The following is a 19,739-nucleotide window of genomic DNA, read 5'->3' on the forward strand; positions in this document are numbered from 1 at the left end:
ATTTGAAAACAAGAGTGAGAATTTAAGAATCAATATGTTGTTGAACTCGGATCCAATGTAGATCAGCCAGCACAAGGGCGGGTGTGAATGAGACTTGATGTGAGTGAGGAATCAACAGCAGCGCTGTGGATAGTCTCAAATTTGTGGAGGGTGCAAAATGGGAGGCTGGCCAGAGGAACACTGGAATGTCAAGTCTGGAGGGAATGAAGGCATGGATGAGTATTCAAGCAGCAGTTGTTCTCAGGCAGGGATGAAGTTGTGCAATGATATGGAGATATTATAGACATAGAACATGCAGTGCAGAAGGAGGCCACTCGGACCATCAAGTCCGCACTGACCTACTTAAGCCCTCACTTCCACCCTATCCCTGTAACCCAATAACCCCTCCTAACTTTTTGGTCACTAAGGGCAATTTATCATGGCCAATCCACCTAACCTGCACGTCTTTGGACTGTGGGAGGAAACCTGAGCACCCGGAGGAAACCCAGGCAGACATGAGGAGAACGTGCAGACTTCGCACAGACAGCTTACAGGAATGGCACAGTTATGCAGTTGGCAGCTCATTTCTTGGCCAACTGCAACATCAAGTTTGCAAACAGTCGGGCTCAACTTCAAACAGTCGCCAATCAGAAGGATGGAATGCATGAAATGAAAAAACACCCCAGTGTTTTCAAAAATACCTGTCGGAAGTAAAGTGTTGAGAAATAATAGTGCCTAAGGTTCTGATATTTCTTTTCCATTTAATTCACACAGAAATTGATGAAGAGAGTTGTGGTGATCCTGGAACTCCTTTATATGGTGTACGTGATACAGATGGATTTTCCAATGGGAACATTTTGAGATTTCAGTGCCAATCTGGATTTGAACTGATTGGAGAAAAATCTCTTCTCTGTCAAGACAACAATCAATGGTCAGCAAATGTACCAATTTGCATCTGTAAGTACACCATTTTTACTTCTTATGCCAAGCAAGTTATTTTTTCTGTTATGAGCCATTGGAAAATGTTGGAATATGAAATAAAATTTTCCCCCATAAAAGTATTTTTGCTTATCTGTGGTATTCTAAAGTGGACTTCTTTTGGATCCAGCTGGGTAGAACCAAGATAGTGATCAGTCCATCAGCACCTTCACACTCATTTATTACTGAAGTAGCTGCCACTATTTTTAATCAACTTGGAATTTAGACTTTAAAGTTGGAGGTCCCGCATTGGCTAAGGTAGTTAGCAGAGCTTCGGTGTAAGTATGAGATGAAGTATGAGATTAAAGCACCATCAATACTGAGTAGCATAACTAGTCTCAGAGACCCTGGTTTAGGGAAGGGTAAATTGCTCAGGATGCTACAAATGATCACTATCCTGTTATGTGCACATTTCTACACACTGGCTGACAAAGGACTGGGCTCAGCTTGGAATCCTTCTGCAGTTAAATAGCCTGACACTTGCTGTTGAATTTCACATAGATACTAACCACTTGGCAAAGCTACCAGAGAAAATGGGCCAATGGGATGATGGGGCATCAATGAATCAATGGATTTAGGATAGAAAAGAAGCAACTTATAGAATCATAGACTCCCTACAGTGCAGACATAGGCCATTCAGCCCATCAGATCTGCAGCGACCCTTTAAAAGATCACCCGACCTAAGCCCAATCCGCCTACCCTATCACTGTAACCCCACCCAACATTTGGACATTAAGGGGCCAATTAGCATGGCTAATCCACCTAACCTGCACATCTTTGGACTTTGGGAGGAAACTGGAGCACCCGGAAGAAACCCACGCAAACACTGAGAGAATGTGCAAGCTTCACACAATCACCCAAGGTTGGAATTGAATCCGGGTCTCTGGCGCTGTGAGGCAGCAGTGCTAACCACAATGCTACCGTTCGCTCTCAAATTGACAGAAATTAAAATAGGTAAGTAAAGTCACAGTAGGTGTGACTATATAGTCTATCGGTTAACCTGTGGTATGAAGTGAAGACATAAACGAATATTAGAATAAGTCATTTAGTCAAGACAATTCTTTTTGCCATTAAGAAGGAAATAACATTCGAGCATCAATGACTTTAGCTGTTCTTGTACATTGCTACCCAGATGGTTACAGAACTGCATTCGCGTCAGATTGGAATCAGAGTGTCTACCATTCCTCTTGGATCTTAGTTGTTGAGAAATAATAAAAATCAATAAATATATTTCAAACAAGTCCGTTGTTTTGACATTCCTTTAACTTTTCCCTTTTGTCTATAATCTGAAAGTGGTGATTCATGCTGCAGTTGGTTACAGATACTCTAAAGTATTGATGTACCTCCCTAAATGACTATCATTCATGTATGAATAAAGTGGGCTCTTTGATTATGGTGTGCGTCATGGTTGAGATCAATTGTGTATTTAGCTGAAGTTGAAACAAGTACTTCCACTACAACCAGAACAAAAACCTGCATTTATATAGCTTCTTCAAAATAGTGAAATATCCAAAGGTGCTACACAGAAGAAATGTCAAAGTTTGACACTGAGCCAGGAAGATAGAGAGTTGGAGAAGTTTGGGAAGGAATTCTGGTCCAGAACTGAGCCAAGCAATCCTGGACAAGCTTTGGTCCCTAACTCTGAAGTACGTCTTAGTGGTAACTTTCCAACTTCAGCCAATGGGAAGGAGATCTTATCATATATAACACTATGTGAAGGATTCATACCATTTTTGCTATTTAAAAAAAAGTTGAAAAAAGCTAGGGTGAATTTTATGGCACCAACAGAAGCAGGGCATGAGGTATTGGGGAGTGGGGCGGATAGGGTGGGCATTCTGCCAGGAGAGGGGAAGGTACGGGACAGCCTTCTTGTTCAGACGTTAATTGCGCCATCTAAGTGGCCAAATAAGGGCTTCTTCCTACCACTGCTGCCAGTTTACCATTTGTGGGGGTACTTGTGTTGACGGGTTAACTACCAGGTAAAATGCTGATGACCTCACTGTGGGCTTGAGGTGGGGAGGGGAACCTTTCAAATAGGGCACTTTATGACCCTTGGAGGCCCCCCCCCAGCAAACCAGTGACAACTACCCTCACCAGCCATTCCCACCCCTGGCCAAGGCCTGCCTGCAAGCAAATCCAAGCAACCGTTGACCCCACTTACCTTGCTGTGAGGGTGAAATCCCTCACTGTCTCTCAGCTGGGTGTAGCCCCAGCAGTAACCACCTCTGCCCGTGGTGCTGTTGGAACTAAAGAGTTTCCATCCCTCTTGCCACCAACACGTGGAGGGATCTCTCATCCCTCAAAGAAACAAGCCCCAAAAGGTAATTCGCTGCAAGACAGACCTGAATTCCAGCTGCAGCTCCCCCAAGTGGTTGAGGCAGGTTTGCTCTGGCTTTCAGGCCTGCTGTTGGAGCCAGCATACACCTGACAATGTTTGCCAATTGGATTCACACAATCTTTGGTTTTGTATCACTGCACTTCCCTTTCTTTTTTAAATGTTTTCCACATGGAATACTGGCAACATCACATTCCTCAAATGAGGCCTGGATTGCAGGAGCTGTTGGAATAGATTTTCTACCGAGGTTTCCAGCGTTTTACCTATCAAGCTGAATATAACTGCACTGCATAGTTTAAGGAGGTGACAGATCAGATTTCCAGTAATGTTTCTCCAGTGCAATAAAGAAAAAAATCGATTTTGCTAATAGTGTGAGAGAGATCAATGAACATGCTGTAAAGCTTGAGTCATCAAATTATCTTGGTTCAATAATTAAACTTTCTAATGTTAATTCAGTTCCTGCAACCAGTCCCCAGTGATGTGGAAGAAATATTCTGATCCAGCTGGTAGTCTAATAATAAGACATTTCATTTTTATTTTATTGTCCCCAGGATGTGCCTGTTCCTGGCTAGGCCAGTATGTATTGCCCATTCCTAACTGCCCTTGTGAAGGTGGTCTTACTATGGCCATTCATCCAATTAAGGGTCAACCATATGGGGTTGGCACCTTGAATCAATATTGGCCAGATTGAGTAAGGACAATAGTTTTCCTTTCCTAAAAGACATTTGTGAACCATTGGATTTTTACAATAATATTGCAGTTTTATGGTCATCCCTATTAATAGTTTTTGTTTCAAACCACCATATTCACAAATTAGTAGGATTTGAAATTCAGCCCATATTTTCTTTAGATTCAGAAAATATGACTTGCTCACTTTTGAGTTTACCAAACTGTACACCCAACCATGTGTGTAAGATAGTCCAGAATTTTCGTGTTCCCACACAGGATTCAGGTGCAGTTTGCAAACCACAATGAAGTGCCAGAGGTGGGCTGGTTTAGAAGAGTCGTCTCCATTCTGGGGTACAGTAGCCCAACTCCCAGCCTTGTTTAAAGGCTACCGAAACCTCACCCCTCACCTCTTCAGCCCACTCCACCCAATCCTAATTTTGCTTGATACGATTCAGATTTCCCAATACACCTCCATGCTCCCTCAGATCACCTAAGCCATCCCAAGCCCACTCCATGTCCCTCATGTATCCTCCATAGCCACTCCCCAATATCCACCATGTAAAGTCCTCAGGAGTGCTGCAATTGCAATGGGAATTATTTTAAGTGCAGCGTTGAAACTAATGTGACCACGTAATAAATTCTAATTTTTAGGGCTTTCAAACCCCACACCAGCACTTGAAATTAATGGGAGGAAATACAATTTTCTTCACGTTGGAGATGCCGACCTCAGAAGCGGTGCACATTCATTTCGAACCAAATGCCTTCCTGGCTCCGGAAAAGACCACATGAAAATGGCACGGCGTCAGGAAGGCAGAAGAAAATTGTTTTCTTTTTGCTGAAAAAGCTAAGTTCAATATTTTGTAGATGAAAGCCAGACCACAATCATTCTATTATCGGTCCAAGTGTCTGAGCCATTAGTCCAGTAATATAAATGGGGAATGCACCACTTACGAAGGCTGGGCAATGGGTCCCCATCTCTGAGCTAGGAGCTAGGGGTTCGAGTCCCACCCCAGGACTTGATGGCCAAGGAAGGTGCATTCATAACGTGGCCAACAGGTTGAGCATCAACCTCTAACACACTCAAACATCAGGCGGTAAGAGCGAGAGAGAGTCCTGGTCAGCCATGTTTGATGTGGCCCCTCAATCTCACCTCTGGCGATAGGCTAGCATCCTGTTCCAGAAAAAAAATCACTATGAAATCAGATGAAAGTCTGCCTTGTGTACCTCTAGATGTGAGAAAAGAAACAACAACAAAACAACGTCACTTGTGTATCTTCAGCATAAGCACTATGTGAACCTGTGGATCATGATAATCATATGGGTAATTAATGTAGAAACAAAATTGAAGCAAATAGTCATGCCAAATGGGAGCTGTGTGTCCATCTGATTCTAATCCAGCTGTTTTGCAGGTCAAACCATTTAACTGCAACATTTTTAAAGATAAAAATTAAAATGTAATAAAGTCCACTTTATTCAAACAATAAAATGGGTGGGATTTTCCTGCCGGCAGCAGGATTCTTCATTCCTGCCACCTGCCATGGATACCCCTTTGTGGCCCCCCACACCACTGGGAAAACCAGGGGCATGGGTGCGCTGCCGGCACAATGGAGAATCCCACTGGTGGAGAATCCAGCCCCATTATTTGTTTTGCAAATGTTTTTGTGTACAACTAAAAGAGTTTCAAAACACATATCGCTGTATCGATTTGCATTTCTTTGTATTTCAACTGTGACTTCAAAATCCTAATGGGGCACTTTTAAATGCCCCCCCCCCCCCCCCCCCCCCCAGCAAACCCCCGGACTCGCCACGCCTTCTTGTTGGAGGTGGTCCGCTGTTGGTGGGTGGCGGGATCATCTGGTCCCACTGCTGTCAATGGGATTTCCTATTGAATTCCCCCCCGGCCTCTGGGAAACCAATGGTAGTGGTTTGCCGTTGGTGGGACTAGGATATCCCACTGAGACCGGCTGTAAAATACCCCACCCCCAGTTTTGAACCATTTAAATCAGAAGTCAAATTAACCAAAATTGCTTCTTCATGTTCAGACTTCAAGTGGTAGTCCGAAAGAAGAAAAATTTTATGACCATCTTTAATTGTGAAGGCAGATTTGTGCATGGAATCATGCCTGCTCTGAATTACCGTAAGCAGTCCAAACTAATTTAACTTAAACCGTTAATAGCCATCAGAGGGAGTAAATTTTCCTGCCATATACCTCTGCTGGATACAGTCCCAGGTCCCAGTTGTGAAAGAGCATTGTTCCAACTTACTGTACCACTGAATTTATCCATGGATCATGACTGGAGGCATTATTTTAGCTGACTGTAAGTGAGTTATTCTGGCAAATGAAGAACATTTCAGTTGTTCATGGCTTATGCTGACTAATGCTTATTATGCATATGAAGAAACATTAAGATGCAGCCAAGGTCCTAGATTGTCTTTATTATTGTATTGTGGTCTGTTCTGTTTGCCATTACAGAAGGCTAATTAATGCTAGAATTCCTGATAGTAAATAGTGAATATAAAGTATTGAGAAGTGCTTCAAATTTAACTTTTATTCTGATTTCCACATGCCTGAAGGCTACATCGGTTGCCAAATATGGTCCTGAACATTATCTGCTCCTGGCTTTTTAACCTGTTAGAATTGCTGATTGCAGATTCCAGGTGTAGCTATCCTTGAAGTTAGATATACACTGCATGACATAGAAAAGGCAGTAACCCAAGAGTGATTGGATTATTTTTGACAGTTTTTGCTGCTTCCAAATGGGCAATTTTGTAATGAGCTCAATATGGTAGTCTAATAATAAAGCAGCATGGGACACCATTATCCCGTTTATGTGCTCTCAGCTATTTTTAGCTTATGGAAGAAAATGTAAAAAAAAAAGCCAGTTAACCTTGCGGTTGTATTTCATGGAGCTGAGTTGTGTGTTGTAGTTTTGACAGTTGCCTTTATAAGGACAACGTCTGTCCTGTACTATATGCGGTGTATTCAGTGCAGTGCAGTATATTCAGTTTTATTTCGCAATGAACACTGAATGATTCACTAAAGTTGTGTGGTGCCATTGTACAAAGTGTTTCACATGATAATAATTCCTTCTAAATGGATGCTTCCAATTTTCTGAACGTAACATGTTTGATCTTATGTTTACAGTTCCTTGCTTGTCTAACTTCACTGCGCCTGTGGGAACAGTACTGTCACCTGACTACCCCGAAGGCTACAGCAATAACATGAACTGTATCTGGCTAATCGTTGCAGTCCGAGGGAGTCGGATTCACCTTTCCTTCAATGATTTTGACCTGGAGTCTCAATTTGACTTCCTTGCAGTTAAAGATGGGGAATCAGTTGATTCACCTCTGCTGGGAACATTCAGTGGGTCCGAAGTTCCTTCGCATCTCACCAGCAACAGTCACATTTTACGGTTGGAATTTCAGGCTGACCATTCCATGTCCGGACGAGGATTTAACATCACATACAGCAGTACGTTTACTTTTCTAATCTGATGCATTTGATGATTCAGGGCACCACGTTCATTCACCCACAAACTCTTAAATTTGAAATTTGGTTTTAAAACTCTATTATTCAATAGACAATATCAATAATTGTTACTTAGCATCACTGGTGAATCTCTTCACAGGTTTGCAATAATATGCTATAATAAATGGGGTGAATGTTTAAAGTTTTGTCCTTACAAGAAGCTACTCGGCAAACAATATCTTTTGAATACACATATGATATCTCTATATTAATATTCACCAGCATTAAACATACAGAGATGAGTGGATCAGCAATGCAGCTCAGTTGGCAACACAGAAAGCGATCACTTAATTCAAACATCCTAAGCCAATGTTGATGTGCTACATAAGCTCCCTGTCACCCTATTTACTTAATTTGTTCCAATCAGCATAATTTTCTATTCTTTCCTCCATCATTTATTTATATGACTTGTCCTTAAGATTCTTTAAAAAACGGTGTGTTCATGATCATTTAGATGCCATTCCAATGTAATGCGTTGTGTATCTGTCTTCCCACAATTATTTTCCTTGGCTTGTGTCCTGTAAGTATCCTGTCAGTTTCAGTTTGTACAAGTGTGACTGTGCTTACTTTACACCATTTATAGCTGTAGTCAGTTGGTTAATGAGCAACCCAAGATTGCACACAACTAGGCGATGAAGTGGAAGTTCAAAGTTGGCCCCAGATACTCTTGCAGGAAAGATCTAAGTAGTAATTGACATTCAAAGTTCATTGTCTTTTTTTTTGTCGAAGGCTCTTGTTTGTGGTACGAAGCATCACTAAAAGGTTGTCAGTGGCATTATTGCATTCTTTGAAATTATATTAACTCTGACATTTGTCAAGTTGACTTACGCTTAATACCAATAGTGTTGCCAAAGGCTTTTTCTTCTTAATGGTTTTCTCATTTTGCTTTCTTTGATTCAAGTAAATGTGAGCTAGCCTGCTGCTTGTAGACGCTGCCAGAACAGAAATCATTCTGATCAGTTCCTTGCAGCAATGATCATGATATAGATATGTTGTACAGTAAAAGTAATTACGATAAGGTGGCAACTAACCTGATGCTAAGCATAACGTGCAAAGTATAATCTGCCACGTATTTTGATATCACATAAATAATTTAAAATTTGGGGCTAGTTTTGTTCATATTTTTACTGAGACATTATTTTGCCAGTATGGTATAATATGGGGATTGGTCTGTTCACTGAAAGCGAGCATCAATTGATGAAAGAATATAATAATATTTTGGGTGGAAGCCTTCCTTAGAGCATTCTGAGGTGTCACTTGTCACTTTGGATCTGTATTGCGGCATTATTTGTGGATCATAATCCAGAGGCCCAGGCTGTTGCTCTTGGAACATGTGTTCAAATCCCACCACTGCTGCCAGTGGAATTGAAACTTAAATTCATACATCTGGAATTAAAATTTTGTCTCCGCAAAGGTGATGATGAAACTATTGGATTGTTGTAAAAACTAATCTGATTGACTCTTGGGGGAGAGAATCTGCTGTCCGGAACTAGCCTGGCCTACATGTGACTTCAGGCCCACACAATGCGGTTGAGTCTCACCTGCTCTCTGAAATGGCATAGCAAGGCACTTAGTTATTTAAAACAACTAAAGAAAAGTTTACAATGTATAAAACAACAGACCCCCCAGAATCAACTTAGGCTCCAGAAATTACTATGTTACACCCTACCTGCTTGACCATGCAAAGACATCCTTGCTGCCACCTGGAGGCTTGTGCCAAAAATTAGGAGAACTGTACTAGAGATCAACCTAGCATTAACCTGACATAGTCACACTCCACGAATCATACCCCACAGCCAATGTCCCAGACTCCTCCATCACCATTCCTGAGTAGTATGTCCTGTCCCACCGGCAAGAGAGACCAAGCAAAGTTGGTGGCACAGTGGTATACAGTCAGGACACAGTTGCTCCGGGAGTTGTCAACATTGACTCCGGATTCCATGAAGTATCATGGCATCAGGCCAAACATGGGCAAGGAAATCTCCGGCTGATCACCACCTACCACATCCTTCCAACGCTACCCCCACCCACCTCAGCTGATCAGTAATCTTCCATGTTCAGCACCAATTGAAAGAAACATTGAGGGTGGATAGGGCACAGAATGTACTCTGGGTGAGGCACATCAATGCCCACCAACAAGAGTGGCTCGTCAACACTACTGCTGACCAAGCTGCCCACATTCTGAAGGACGTATCTGCCAAACTGAATCTATGGCAGGTGCTGAGGAAACTGACGGAGAAAAACCTACTTGACCTCTTCCTCAACAATCTCCCTGTCGTACGTGCATCTGTCTTATGACCTTGTGGAGATTAATGCCCATTTTCTCATTAAGGATTCTCTCCAGCATATTGTGTTTTAAGCAGATCCAGAAACTCAAATGTGAGCATCCACGAGACACTGTTGACCATCAGCAGTAAGAAAATTGTATTCAACCACAATCATGTAACCTCATGGCCCAGCATTACCCTCCCTCTATCATTACCAATAAATCAGGAAGAGTGCTGGAGAACATTCCAGGAGCAGCACCTTGTTTCTGGTGTGTGAAACAATAGTGCTAACCATGGCCACCCCATATTGATGGTAATACATGAATGTGAGTTTGTCTCTTTTTTCCTCCCCTCTTCATCTTTCTTCTCCTCATCCATCCTCCCATTTTTCCTTTCCTTTGTCTTATTCTCCAAATTCCCCCAACCCTCCCCTTCCCCTTGTTCTTTCATGTGAAAGGCCTTGCGATTCCATGAGAAGTGATTAGCTAACTGACTGTATTGCAGAATATTTTTGTATTTAACTGATCAGGATTCTTTCAAAATAGAGTGACTTTAAATTCCAAATGGCAACATGTAAATTTAACTATAATTTCCTTCTTTTTCTCTGCACAGCATTTGGACACAATGAGTGTCCTGATCCTGGAATTCCCATTAATGGTCGACGGTTCGGTGACAATTTTCAGTTAGGAAACTCGGTATCTGTTCTCTGCGAAGAGGGATTCATCAAAACCCAAGGGACAGAAACTATAACATGTGTTTTGAAAGATGGAAAGGTCATGTGGAGTGGCCCCATTCCGAAATGTGAAGGTATCATTAAAGGTTTTAGATAAAATAAATACCAACATGCAAATGATGTTCCCCAGGGATCCGTACTGGGGCCTCAGCTGTTGCCACATGTATGAATGACTTGGATGAAGGAGTGGAAAGTAAGGAGGGAGTGTGTGTTGTGCAGATGTGAGAAGGAAGTTACAAAGAGACATGGTCTAAGCATAAGGTCAAAACTAGATAGCAGGTTGAATTCAATACAGGAAAGTGAGAGATCCACTTTGCATTGAAGAAAGTGAAATCGCAAATGTTCTGAATGGTCAGGAACTGGGAGCTGCAGAGGACCAGACGTTTCAGGGTCAATATACAAAAATCATTCAAAATCAGTACACGTGTACAATAGAAAGTAATCAACAAAGCTAAGAAATGTTGATGATTCCCGTACCAGCCTCCCCGAACAGGCGCCGGAATGTGGCGACTAGGGGCTTTTCACAGTAACTTCATTTGAAGCCTACTTGTGACAATAAACGATTTTCATTTCATTTTCATGATTATCTTCAGGAAGTTTGAATTTCGAAGTGAGAGAGTGATGTCTCAATTGTACAGAGCCTGGATTAGACCTTACCTGGAGTACTGCATTTGGTTTTCAACACCAAATGTCAGGAAGGATAAATTGGCCATTGCAGTGCAGTGCAGATTCAGATTTAAATGGTTTAAATTATAAGCTTGCATTGTGTTCTCTGGAGTTCGTATGATTAAGGGAAATCTTATCAAGATATATTTCTCCCAATTCTGATCTACAAGCTGCCTCTCGACAACATCATCTAAAAACACACCAGGGTTGGATTTTATCCCAGGTTGCGACTTGTGAGGTGGGGGTCATAGGAATGGGGAGGCCAGGTGTGGTAAAATGCTGGGGAAACCGAGCGGGACATCTCTCAGACACAGTTCCACCACTGGGAAAGTTACACAGAGTATGGAAACGCAGTAGCTCGGCTGTCTGCTGACTGGAGATAGGCAGCCAATTTAGGCAATTTAAGGCCCAATTATTAGACATTTTCCTGGATCGCTAGGATTTTTCTGGTAGTGGAGGGGCCTCTTTGAAGATTCCTGAGGGGCCAGGGTGGGATGGGCAAGGGGAGACCATCCGAGCTAAAGGCTCCATCGTTCAAGGAGGGGGCTGCCAAAGGTAAAGATAGTCCCTAGGTCCTCAATGCTAGAGGGATTTCATCTCAATCAAAGGTGTCTGCTTACTTGACCCCAACAAAATAAACAGTTCTTTGACATACTTGCTGGGGAATCTCAAAATGGAGGCACTCTCACATTTCTCTTGCTGCATCAGCAGTGGCCACATCTCTCAGTGGGGCTGGTGAACCTGCAGAGCTGTCTGTGCTCAGATTTTCCAGTAGTGCCTTAATTGCCTACTACCCCTACCTGCTGGCACTTGATTAGCTCATCTTGGCAACATTATGGTGGCTGTTTGGTCCCCTCCCTAAGTGTGCTACCTACCTGAAAAATTGCCCAACGTCCGATCACATGCACAGTCAGTTTTTCCATGTATATTGACAACACCCTGCTCTATTTACTCTCTTTAAATTGTCAGAAACCTTGTCTGACACTGCATAAGTAGAAATTCCCTTCAACTAAATTTTGGGAAATGTCCAGAACAAATTCCATTCAATTCGTAGTGCACAACTTGAGTATTGCTGAAATAAGAGACAGGCTGTCGAAACCGTTTGGCTTTAACTCATCTGGACAGTCCTCAAGAATACAAATAATAAGTGGAGCAACTATTTATACTGCATGAAAAGACAATGCTAATTGGTTGGAAAATTGACTCTGGTTGGTAGAGTCACTGCCATAAAGAATGCACCAAGGAACAGTTAACTGCCAAGTTTTTGTTCAAATTCAAACCGGAGAGGGCAAATCTGATTTGCCAAAGCATTGCCATGGAAAAGGACCAGCAAATAGCTGTCCATCAAACTTTTGATTAATTGAAAAACATGCAATGTGTGGACACGCTCCTTCTGTAATGAGTAATGTTGTATTTTAATTTCAGTATGGTGTGATGCCAAGTCTGTCGGCTGTATGTCCAGATGATTAGTAGATCATGGCCCATAGCCACCTGGCTCCCCAGTGTCAGATTTAGGGGTACCCCCACCTTCCCACCTATGGGTTTACCCGGCAATTATCTAGAAGGACTAACTTCCACTGGACAATTTTGCTGCGCTGGGAATAATCCGATAAAGCGATTTAAATCGCTAACTTTGGATGGATCAGCCAGTTTTACACGTATAGGCCAGGAATTTGACACTACGCAACTGATAAAATGGGCGCGCAAAGTCTTGCAGGAGGCTAAAAGCGTGAATTTCACCAGCAGGATCTCGCAATGCAATCGTCCCTGCCCCCTGCCATTGACGTATTGAGGTTCCCATCCAGGAAGTTTGGGGTCCTCATATAAACGCATTTAATCTCATTAGCGGGCTTCCCCACTGTTTCGTCCCCCTCATATTAGGGTTCCCCTGTTTACAACAGGCCTTGAGCAATTTGAACCAGGCGAAGAGAACCAGCTGTAGTGCACAGACAAGTACAGCCCCCAAGGGAGAGATGAACAGTGCTTGACAGTACACGGGTAGTGCCTGGGTACTGCCATCTGGCACTATCCCTGACACTGCCAGGGATATTCCTGGGGGGTAATACCATAGTGGATTCCTCTGGGGGGCTCCATAGGGGGGTGGATTACCAATTTCTGTATGGGTGGGGGGGGGGGGGGGGATTCATCATGTGCATGAGGGGGGTTTCCATGTCCATGATGGTTTCTATGTTTTGATGGTTAGTGCTGGAGATCGGGGCACCTTTTATTATTGGTGCTTCAAACTCAGGAAAGCCGACCTTGCCAGCTGGGTAGGCTGTTATCAGCGTGGGGCACGCCCTCCTGTATTTTGTTTTTTTTGATGTGCTGGAAAATATGGGAGAATAGCATAATGCACTATGCTTTTCTCGCCTGATCCAGCATTTCGGAAAAAACTAAATTACGCCCATAGTTTTTCTAAAGAGTTGGAAGGAAACTTCAGTGCAAGCATTATAATGGGCCAGGGTTTAGAGAAAACCAAAGTATATCATGGAGTTCACCTCACCCACATTCTTTAATAGATTTTGGTTATGGAGGGAGCGCAAGGGCCCACTTTACAGGTGTGATGCAACAGAGAGCTTAAGTATTTTTTAAAACAAAACAGTATTTATTCTATGAATTCAGTTGACACTTTATAAACATACAGTAAACAGTTTATCAACTACCAACACAGGTAATCCCCACAGAAATAATACTCCATAGGTAACCCTTAATAACTTTCCTAACAACATCCATGAATCAAAAGACCCTTTTTAACAAAGACAGCAGGTTTGAAATCTCTACAGAAAGCAGGTATACTTTTAAATTACCAAGTGATCTTAACACCTTTTTAACATACAGAGAGAAAGAGAGACTCCAACATCCTTGTAGTCTGAATACAGCTTTCAACTGTAAACGAAACTAAGACATGCAGCAGCTCCCAGTTCAAAACAAAAGTAAAAGACAGAATCACATTCCAGCTCCACTCATACAATGACATCACTGCAGCCATTTGATGAAACACACTTTTCTTAAAGGGACTTTCACATGATAGTATTGTAAAGACCCAGACCGAGACCTGCATTGGATTTCCCCCTGCATAGGATTTCCTACCCTACCCTCCCAACCTGATTTCCACCCCCCCCCCCTCCTGACCTAACCACGCCGACCCCACAGCAGCTCGACCACCCTTCAACAACCACCCCCACTGATTCAACCCGGCCCACTCCCATGTCACCAGCCCACCCACCCCCACCCTCCCTCTGATGTCCAACTCCCCACCCCATTTTGCATTCCCTCATGATGCCTGACTATTCCCCACTGATGTCAGGCACTCCCTCTCTCCCCCCCCCCCTCTGATGTCCAATTCCCCCCCCATGTCACACTCCCTCATGATGTCTGACTATCCCCAACTGATGTCGGAAACTCCCTCCCCCCCCACCCCACCCACCCGATGTCCAACTGCCCTCTACCTCTGCTGTATATACTCCCCCACCGATGTCCAAACACCATCCCCACATTCTATTCACTTATCTTAGAAACATACCTTCTCCCTTTCATTGCGACCTTTAAACTCAACTGCTTTACGGCAGCCAGTCCTGATTCGCACTGTTCTGTGTACACTTCGCTGCTGGAGCTGGGGACATGCTTTGTTTCTGGGCTATCAACCGGCATGAGTCAGGAGCTGTTTAGCACAGGGCTAAATCGCTGGCTTTGAAAGCAGACCAAGGTAGGCCAGCAGCACGGTTCGATTCGCGTAACAGCCTCCCCGAACAGGCGCCGGAATGTGGCGACTAGGGGCTTTTCACAGTAACTTCATTTGAAGCCTACTTGTGACAATAAGCGATTTTCATTTCATTTCATTTCAAGGCAAGTGCTTAAGAATAAGTCGGCATGGCATGGCAATCCGCCATTATTTGCCACTCCAAGGAAGTTATGGCCCGCTATCAATTGACACATCCATTTGGCTGTTCATAACAGGAAAAGCCGATTCCCATACAGCTCTCACTTGCACAACTCAAATCATAAGTGGTTTTCCAGAACTTCCCGCCCATGGGATCTTTCGGTTATGCCACAAGTAAACCCCCCATGGCAGGTTCCCCAGTGGCACATCGACAAACAATGCAAATGGTCAATGACTTCGGCAGGATCAGAAGATCCCGCTGGCGGCCAATAGCGAGCCACCACTTCCGCCGGAAAAACCACCGTAGGGGGACCGGAAAATCTTGGCCACTGTGTCCAACATTAGATGGAATTTTGTGATTGGACAACACTTGCTAAACAATCCTGATTGGACCAAGAATTGCACCAAAAACCAATTTAAGATTAATTATCAGTCGGGCTCACAATGTGCTCCATTTACTCATGCAGGAAGCTACGTATATTCACATACAGGGCCCTGTCCTATGCAGACAGATAGAGCACGCCTGCTGCCTTTCTCAACTAAACAATAGCTTTGGAGTCAGCCATTCCCTGGTTCATTCCCCATGGCAATGGCTCTACCCATCATGGTCAACACTCTCTTATGCAAAGAACACTGTTGTTCCCTTTACTATTGTTTCTCCCTCCGTATAACTCTCCAAGATATCTGCACAACTCCAGTTCTGACCACTTGAGAATCACTCATTTTAATTGCTCCACCCCATTGGTGATGTATTTTGACTGTCAAGACCATACTCTGCAATTCCCTCCATAAACCCCTCTATTTCTCTGACTTTCTCCTTTAAGATTCTTGTTAAAACAGTTCTCTTTTTCTGTCCTAATATCTCTTTATGTGGTTTGAAACAAACCTTTATTTGATGCTCAGATGAAATGCCTTTGGATGTTTTGCTACTTAATATGATGAAGGGATTCAATGGAGTAGATTCAGAGGAGGTATCTCAACTGTTGGGGGAACGCATGATCCTGAAATTAGAGGTAGCCATTTAGAAACAAAATCAGGCATCAATTTTACAGACGAAGTGTAGTGGATTTTGTTTTATTACACTTCTTGGAGTATGTTATGTTATGTTATACTACTGAATGTAATATATGTTATTCAGTACTGTTGTTGATGAGGTTTTCTGAATTTTGATGAGAAAGACTCAAAGTCGTCCAGTAATAACACAAGATTTATTGAGTAACTAAAACAATAATTTTGTGCGTTCTTTACTTTAATATTAATGCTAGCAATAAGGTTCCAATATCTAAATAAAGTAACTACACTAACTCTCTGAACTAATCTACAGTCCTGCTCTCTCATCACAGTACACCTAAAAGAGCGAGAGGAGCAGAATGAGGTTGCCTTTGGACGCCTGTTGGTACTGCCCTCTAGTGATCATCTGATTCTACTGATTACCCATTAACCCCTTATGTACATGAACATACAAAGATCACTACAGATTTCTGGAACTCACGCCACAAAAATGTGAATACTGGATGATCTGAGAACTTCAAGACTGAGATGGGTTAAAAAAAAATCTTTGTGGGTACAAGTATAAAGGCAAAGATGGAGGAGTAGTATTGAACTGAAAATGAGCCATAATTTAATTGAATGGCAGTGTAGAATTGAGGGGTAGAATAGCCTATTCCTGTTCCTATAATCCTTTAAACCTCTCTAATTCTCATTGTGGTAACACAATAGATAGACAATATTACGCCACATGTTCTGATTGAGGAATATGTGTTAATTTCAATTGGTTATTTTGCAATAGGGAAGTGCTAATTGCAATATTCACATATTCATATAATTTGTTTGATTGTACAAAAATGCATTCTGAATAGAATTAATGATGTGTACAATGGGACTGTCTCCACTTGTAAAATTGATATGGGAATATCAAAATCACATAATTTCTTTCTCATGGCTATCTTATGTTGGATATTTTTTTACATATTTGCCTGGAGATTGGTATGCATGTGTTAAGGTGTAAATATATTTCTTTCTTTAGCTCCTTGTGGTGGCCATTTTTCTTCTCCTAATGGGGTAATCCTATCACCAGGCTGGCCTGGATATTATAAAGATTCCCAGAATTGTGAGTGGGTAATTGAAGCTGAACCAGGACATTCGATCAAAATAACATTTGAAAGGTGATCTCACAGCTTTTCTTTTAATGTGTTTTTGAGTAACTATTGGAAGTGATAAACAAATTCTTTGTGCTTCCGAGGATGGTTTAAATGGTGCAACCTTGTTTTTGTGGAAAGTGCACAGTTTTGATCTTAAATAAACATATTTGGTACTGCATCTTCATCAGAATCTATAAAACAGTTATTTCATTATTTATCAATTTATATGTTTCGCAAAGATAAAAGCAGCATTTTAATGACTTGTGTACTCTTTGGACATCTATATATCCTGCTCAGCTAAACAGAAGGATTGTTGTATTGCTTTGCTCAATTTATAATTAACTACTTATGATCATCATTTCCTGAAACCTGGGGCGGGATTCTCCGACCCCCCGCCGGGTCGGTGAATCGGCGGTGGGCGGTATGAACCCCGCCCCCGCCGGCCGCCGAATTCTCTGGCATCGGATATTCAGCGGAGGCGCGAATCGCGCCGCGCCGGTTGGCGGGCCCCTCCCGGCGATTCTCCTGCCCACGATGGGCCGACGTCCCGCTGCTTCTATGCCAGTCCCGCCGGCGTAAATTGAACCAGGTCTCTTACGGGCGGGACCTGGCAGCGTGGGTGGGCTCCGGAGTCATGGGGGGGGTGCGGGGCGATCTGGCCCTGGGAAGTGCCCCCATGGTGGCCTGGCCCACGATCGGGGCCCACCGGTCCGTGGGCGGGCCTGTGCCGTGGGGGCACTCTTTTCCTATGCGCCGACCATCAGCCTCCGCCATGGCCGATGCATAGGTGAACACCCCCCTGCACATGCGCAGGGATGACATCAGCAGCCGCTGACGCTCCCGCGCATGCGCGGACTCGCGCCGGGCGGCGGAGTTCCTTCAGCCCCGGCTGGTGTGGCGCCAAAGGCCTTCCACACCAGCCGGTGCGGCGCCAAACACTCCGGGGGGGGGGGGGGGGGGGGGGTGCGGGGGGGGGGTGCGGGGGGGGGGGTGCGGGGGGGGGGGGGGGAGGTGCGGGGTGCGGGGGGGGGGGGTGCGGGGTGCGGGGGGGGGAAAGAGGTGCGGGGTGCGGGGGGGGGGGAGGTGCGGGGTGCGGGGGGGGGGTGCGCCCCTAAACGTGCGGGCCTAGCCACTAAAGGTGCGGATGGGTGCGGAAGATTCCGCACCTTTGGGGCGGCCCGATGCCGGAGTGGTTCACGCCACTCCATCCCGCTGGGACCCCCCGCCCCGCCGGGTAGGGGAGAATCACGCCCCTCATCATTATTTTGTTTTCTATCATTGGTTAAGTGATACCTGATGAGTGATTGACTTGTAATTATACTGCAGTTAAACTTGTTTGACCATTTGGTATTGATTTGCATATGAATTAAAATTTCTCTACCCACAGGTTTCAGACTGAAGTTAATTATGACGTTCTGGAAATTCACGATGGACCAAACCTTTTGTCCCCAATTCTTGGCTCTTTCAATGGCACACAAGTTCCTCAGTTTCTTTTTAGCAGCACCAACTACCTTTACCTTCTCTTTACAACTGATAATAGCCGCTCCAACATTGGTTTCAAGATTCATTATGAGAGTAAGCACCGCTTGTCTTCTTGTAGCATCTTAATTGAGTTTGTGTGTCATTTAGATTTGTTTCATCAGGGCTGAGTTTTTAATATTACAAAATGTTACAATGAAGCAACCAACTGTCTATAGAACAGCTGTTGTGAATATAATGAAACAAAATGTTCAGTTTTAGATAAGCATTTTGTTTTTTTTGTGTGATTCTTTTATATTTTCCTTATGTTTTTTTGCAGGTGTCACAGTAGATACATATTCCTGCATGGATCCTGGGATCCCAGTGAATGGCTATCGATATGGGCAGGACTTTGCAATAGGCTCTATTGTAGCATTCAGCTGCGAATCTGGTTACACAATGAGCCACGACGAACCTCTGATGTGTGAGCAGAACCACTGGTGGAATCACCCATTGCCTACTTGTGATGGTAAGAGACTGGAGAAATTGTTGCCTGTGTGCATGCAGGACGAATTGTGAGCTATTGAATGTTTTTGGGGAGTACCAAAGTTAATTTTCTTTTCGTATATTTTACTATTTTCAACCTTCCACCTGGTGGGCAAGCCAATGAAAAAGAGGCGCTAATCCTTTTGATCTGCACTAAACTGCAAGATCAAACACGTATTTACCTGAGGTATCACTGGGAAAGTGAATACAGACATTGACCTTCGCAATTAAAAAACAGATGACAAAGGGTCACTGACTTGAAATATCTGGCTGAATTTCCCCTGGGCATCAGGAATCCAATGTCATGACCACTTTTGCATCCCATTGCTGAATTTCGCAGCCACGTGTTCACCGAGCAACTGGGGATGGTGGGAAGCACATGGGCGTGGGACATCAATTGGAGGGACTAGAGGAGAGGCAGCCATCAGCCTCATTGAAAAAAGTAAGCACTGTGTAGGCAGATGAGAGAGTAGGCGTGCATCACAAGATGGAGGTACTCCTCTTATAGGGGGACCAATGTGCCATAAATAAAGGTCCTAATCATCGCAGGGGTAACAT

General features: G+C 43.6%; 1 protein-coding gene across 2 annotated transcripts in view; it reads left to right on the top strand.

Annotated features, from left to right (window-relative positions):
- csmd3b (CUB and Sushi multiple domains 3b) overlaps positions 1-19,739 on the top strand; it is a 2,718,576-nt gene that overhangs the window by 2,088,694 nt on the left and 610,143 nt on the right. For both annotated transcript variants that reach the window (XM_072467431.1, XM_072467430.1), the window contains 6 exons: positions 754-936; positions 7,107-7,433; positions 10,370-10,564; positions 17,063-17,201; positions 18,565-18,752; positions 18,976-19,164. In XM_072467431.1, coding sequence (XP_072323532.1) covers positions 754-936; positions 7,107-7,433; positions 10,370-10,564; positions 17,063-17,201; positions 18,565-18,752; positions 18,976-19,164 — 1,221 coding nt within the window. The remainder of the gene's footprint in view (positions 1-753; positions 937-7,106; positions 7,434-10,369; positions 10,565-17,062; positions 17,202-18,564; positions 18,753-18,975; positions 19,165-19,739) is intronic.

This window comes from Scyliorhinus torazame, chromosome 11, assembly GCF_047496885.1.
Source record: "Scyliorhinus torazame isolate Kashiwa2021f chromosome 11, sScyTor2.1, whole genome shotgun sequence".
In the NCBI taxonomy this organism is placed as follows: Eukaryota; Metazoa; Chordata; class Chondrichthyes; order Carcharhiniformes; family Scyliorhinidae; genus Scyliorhinus; species Scyliorhinus torazame.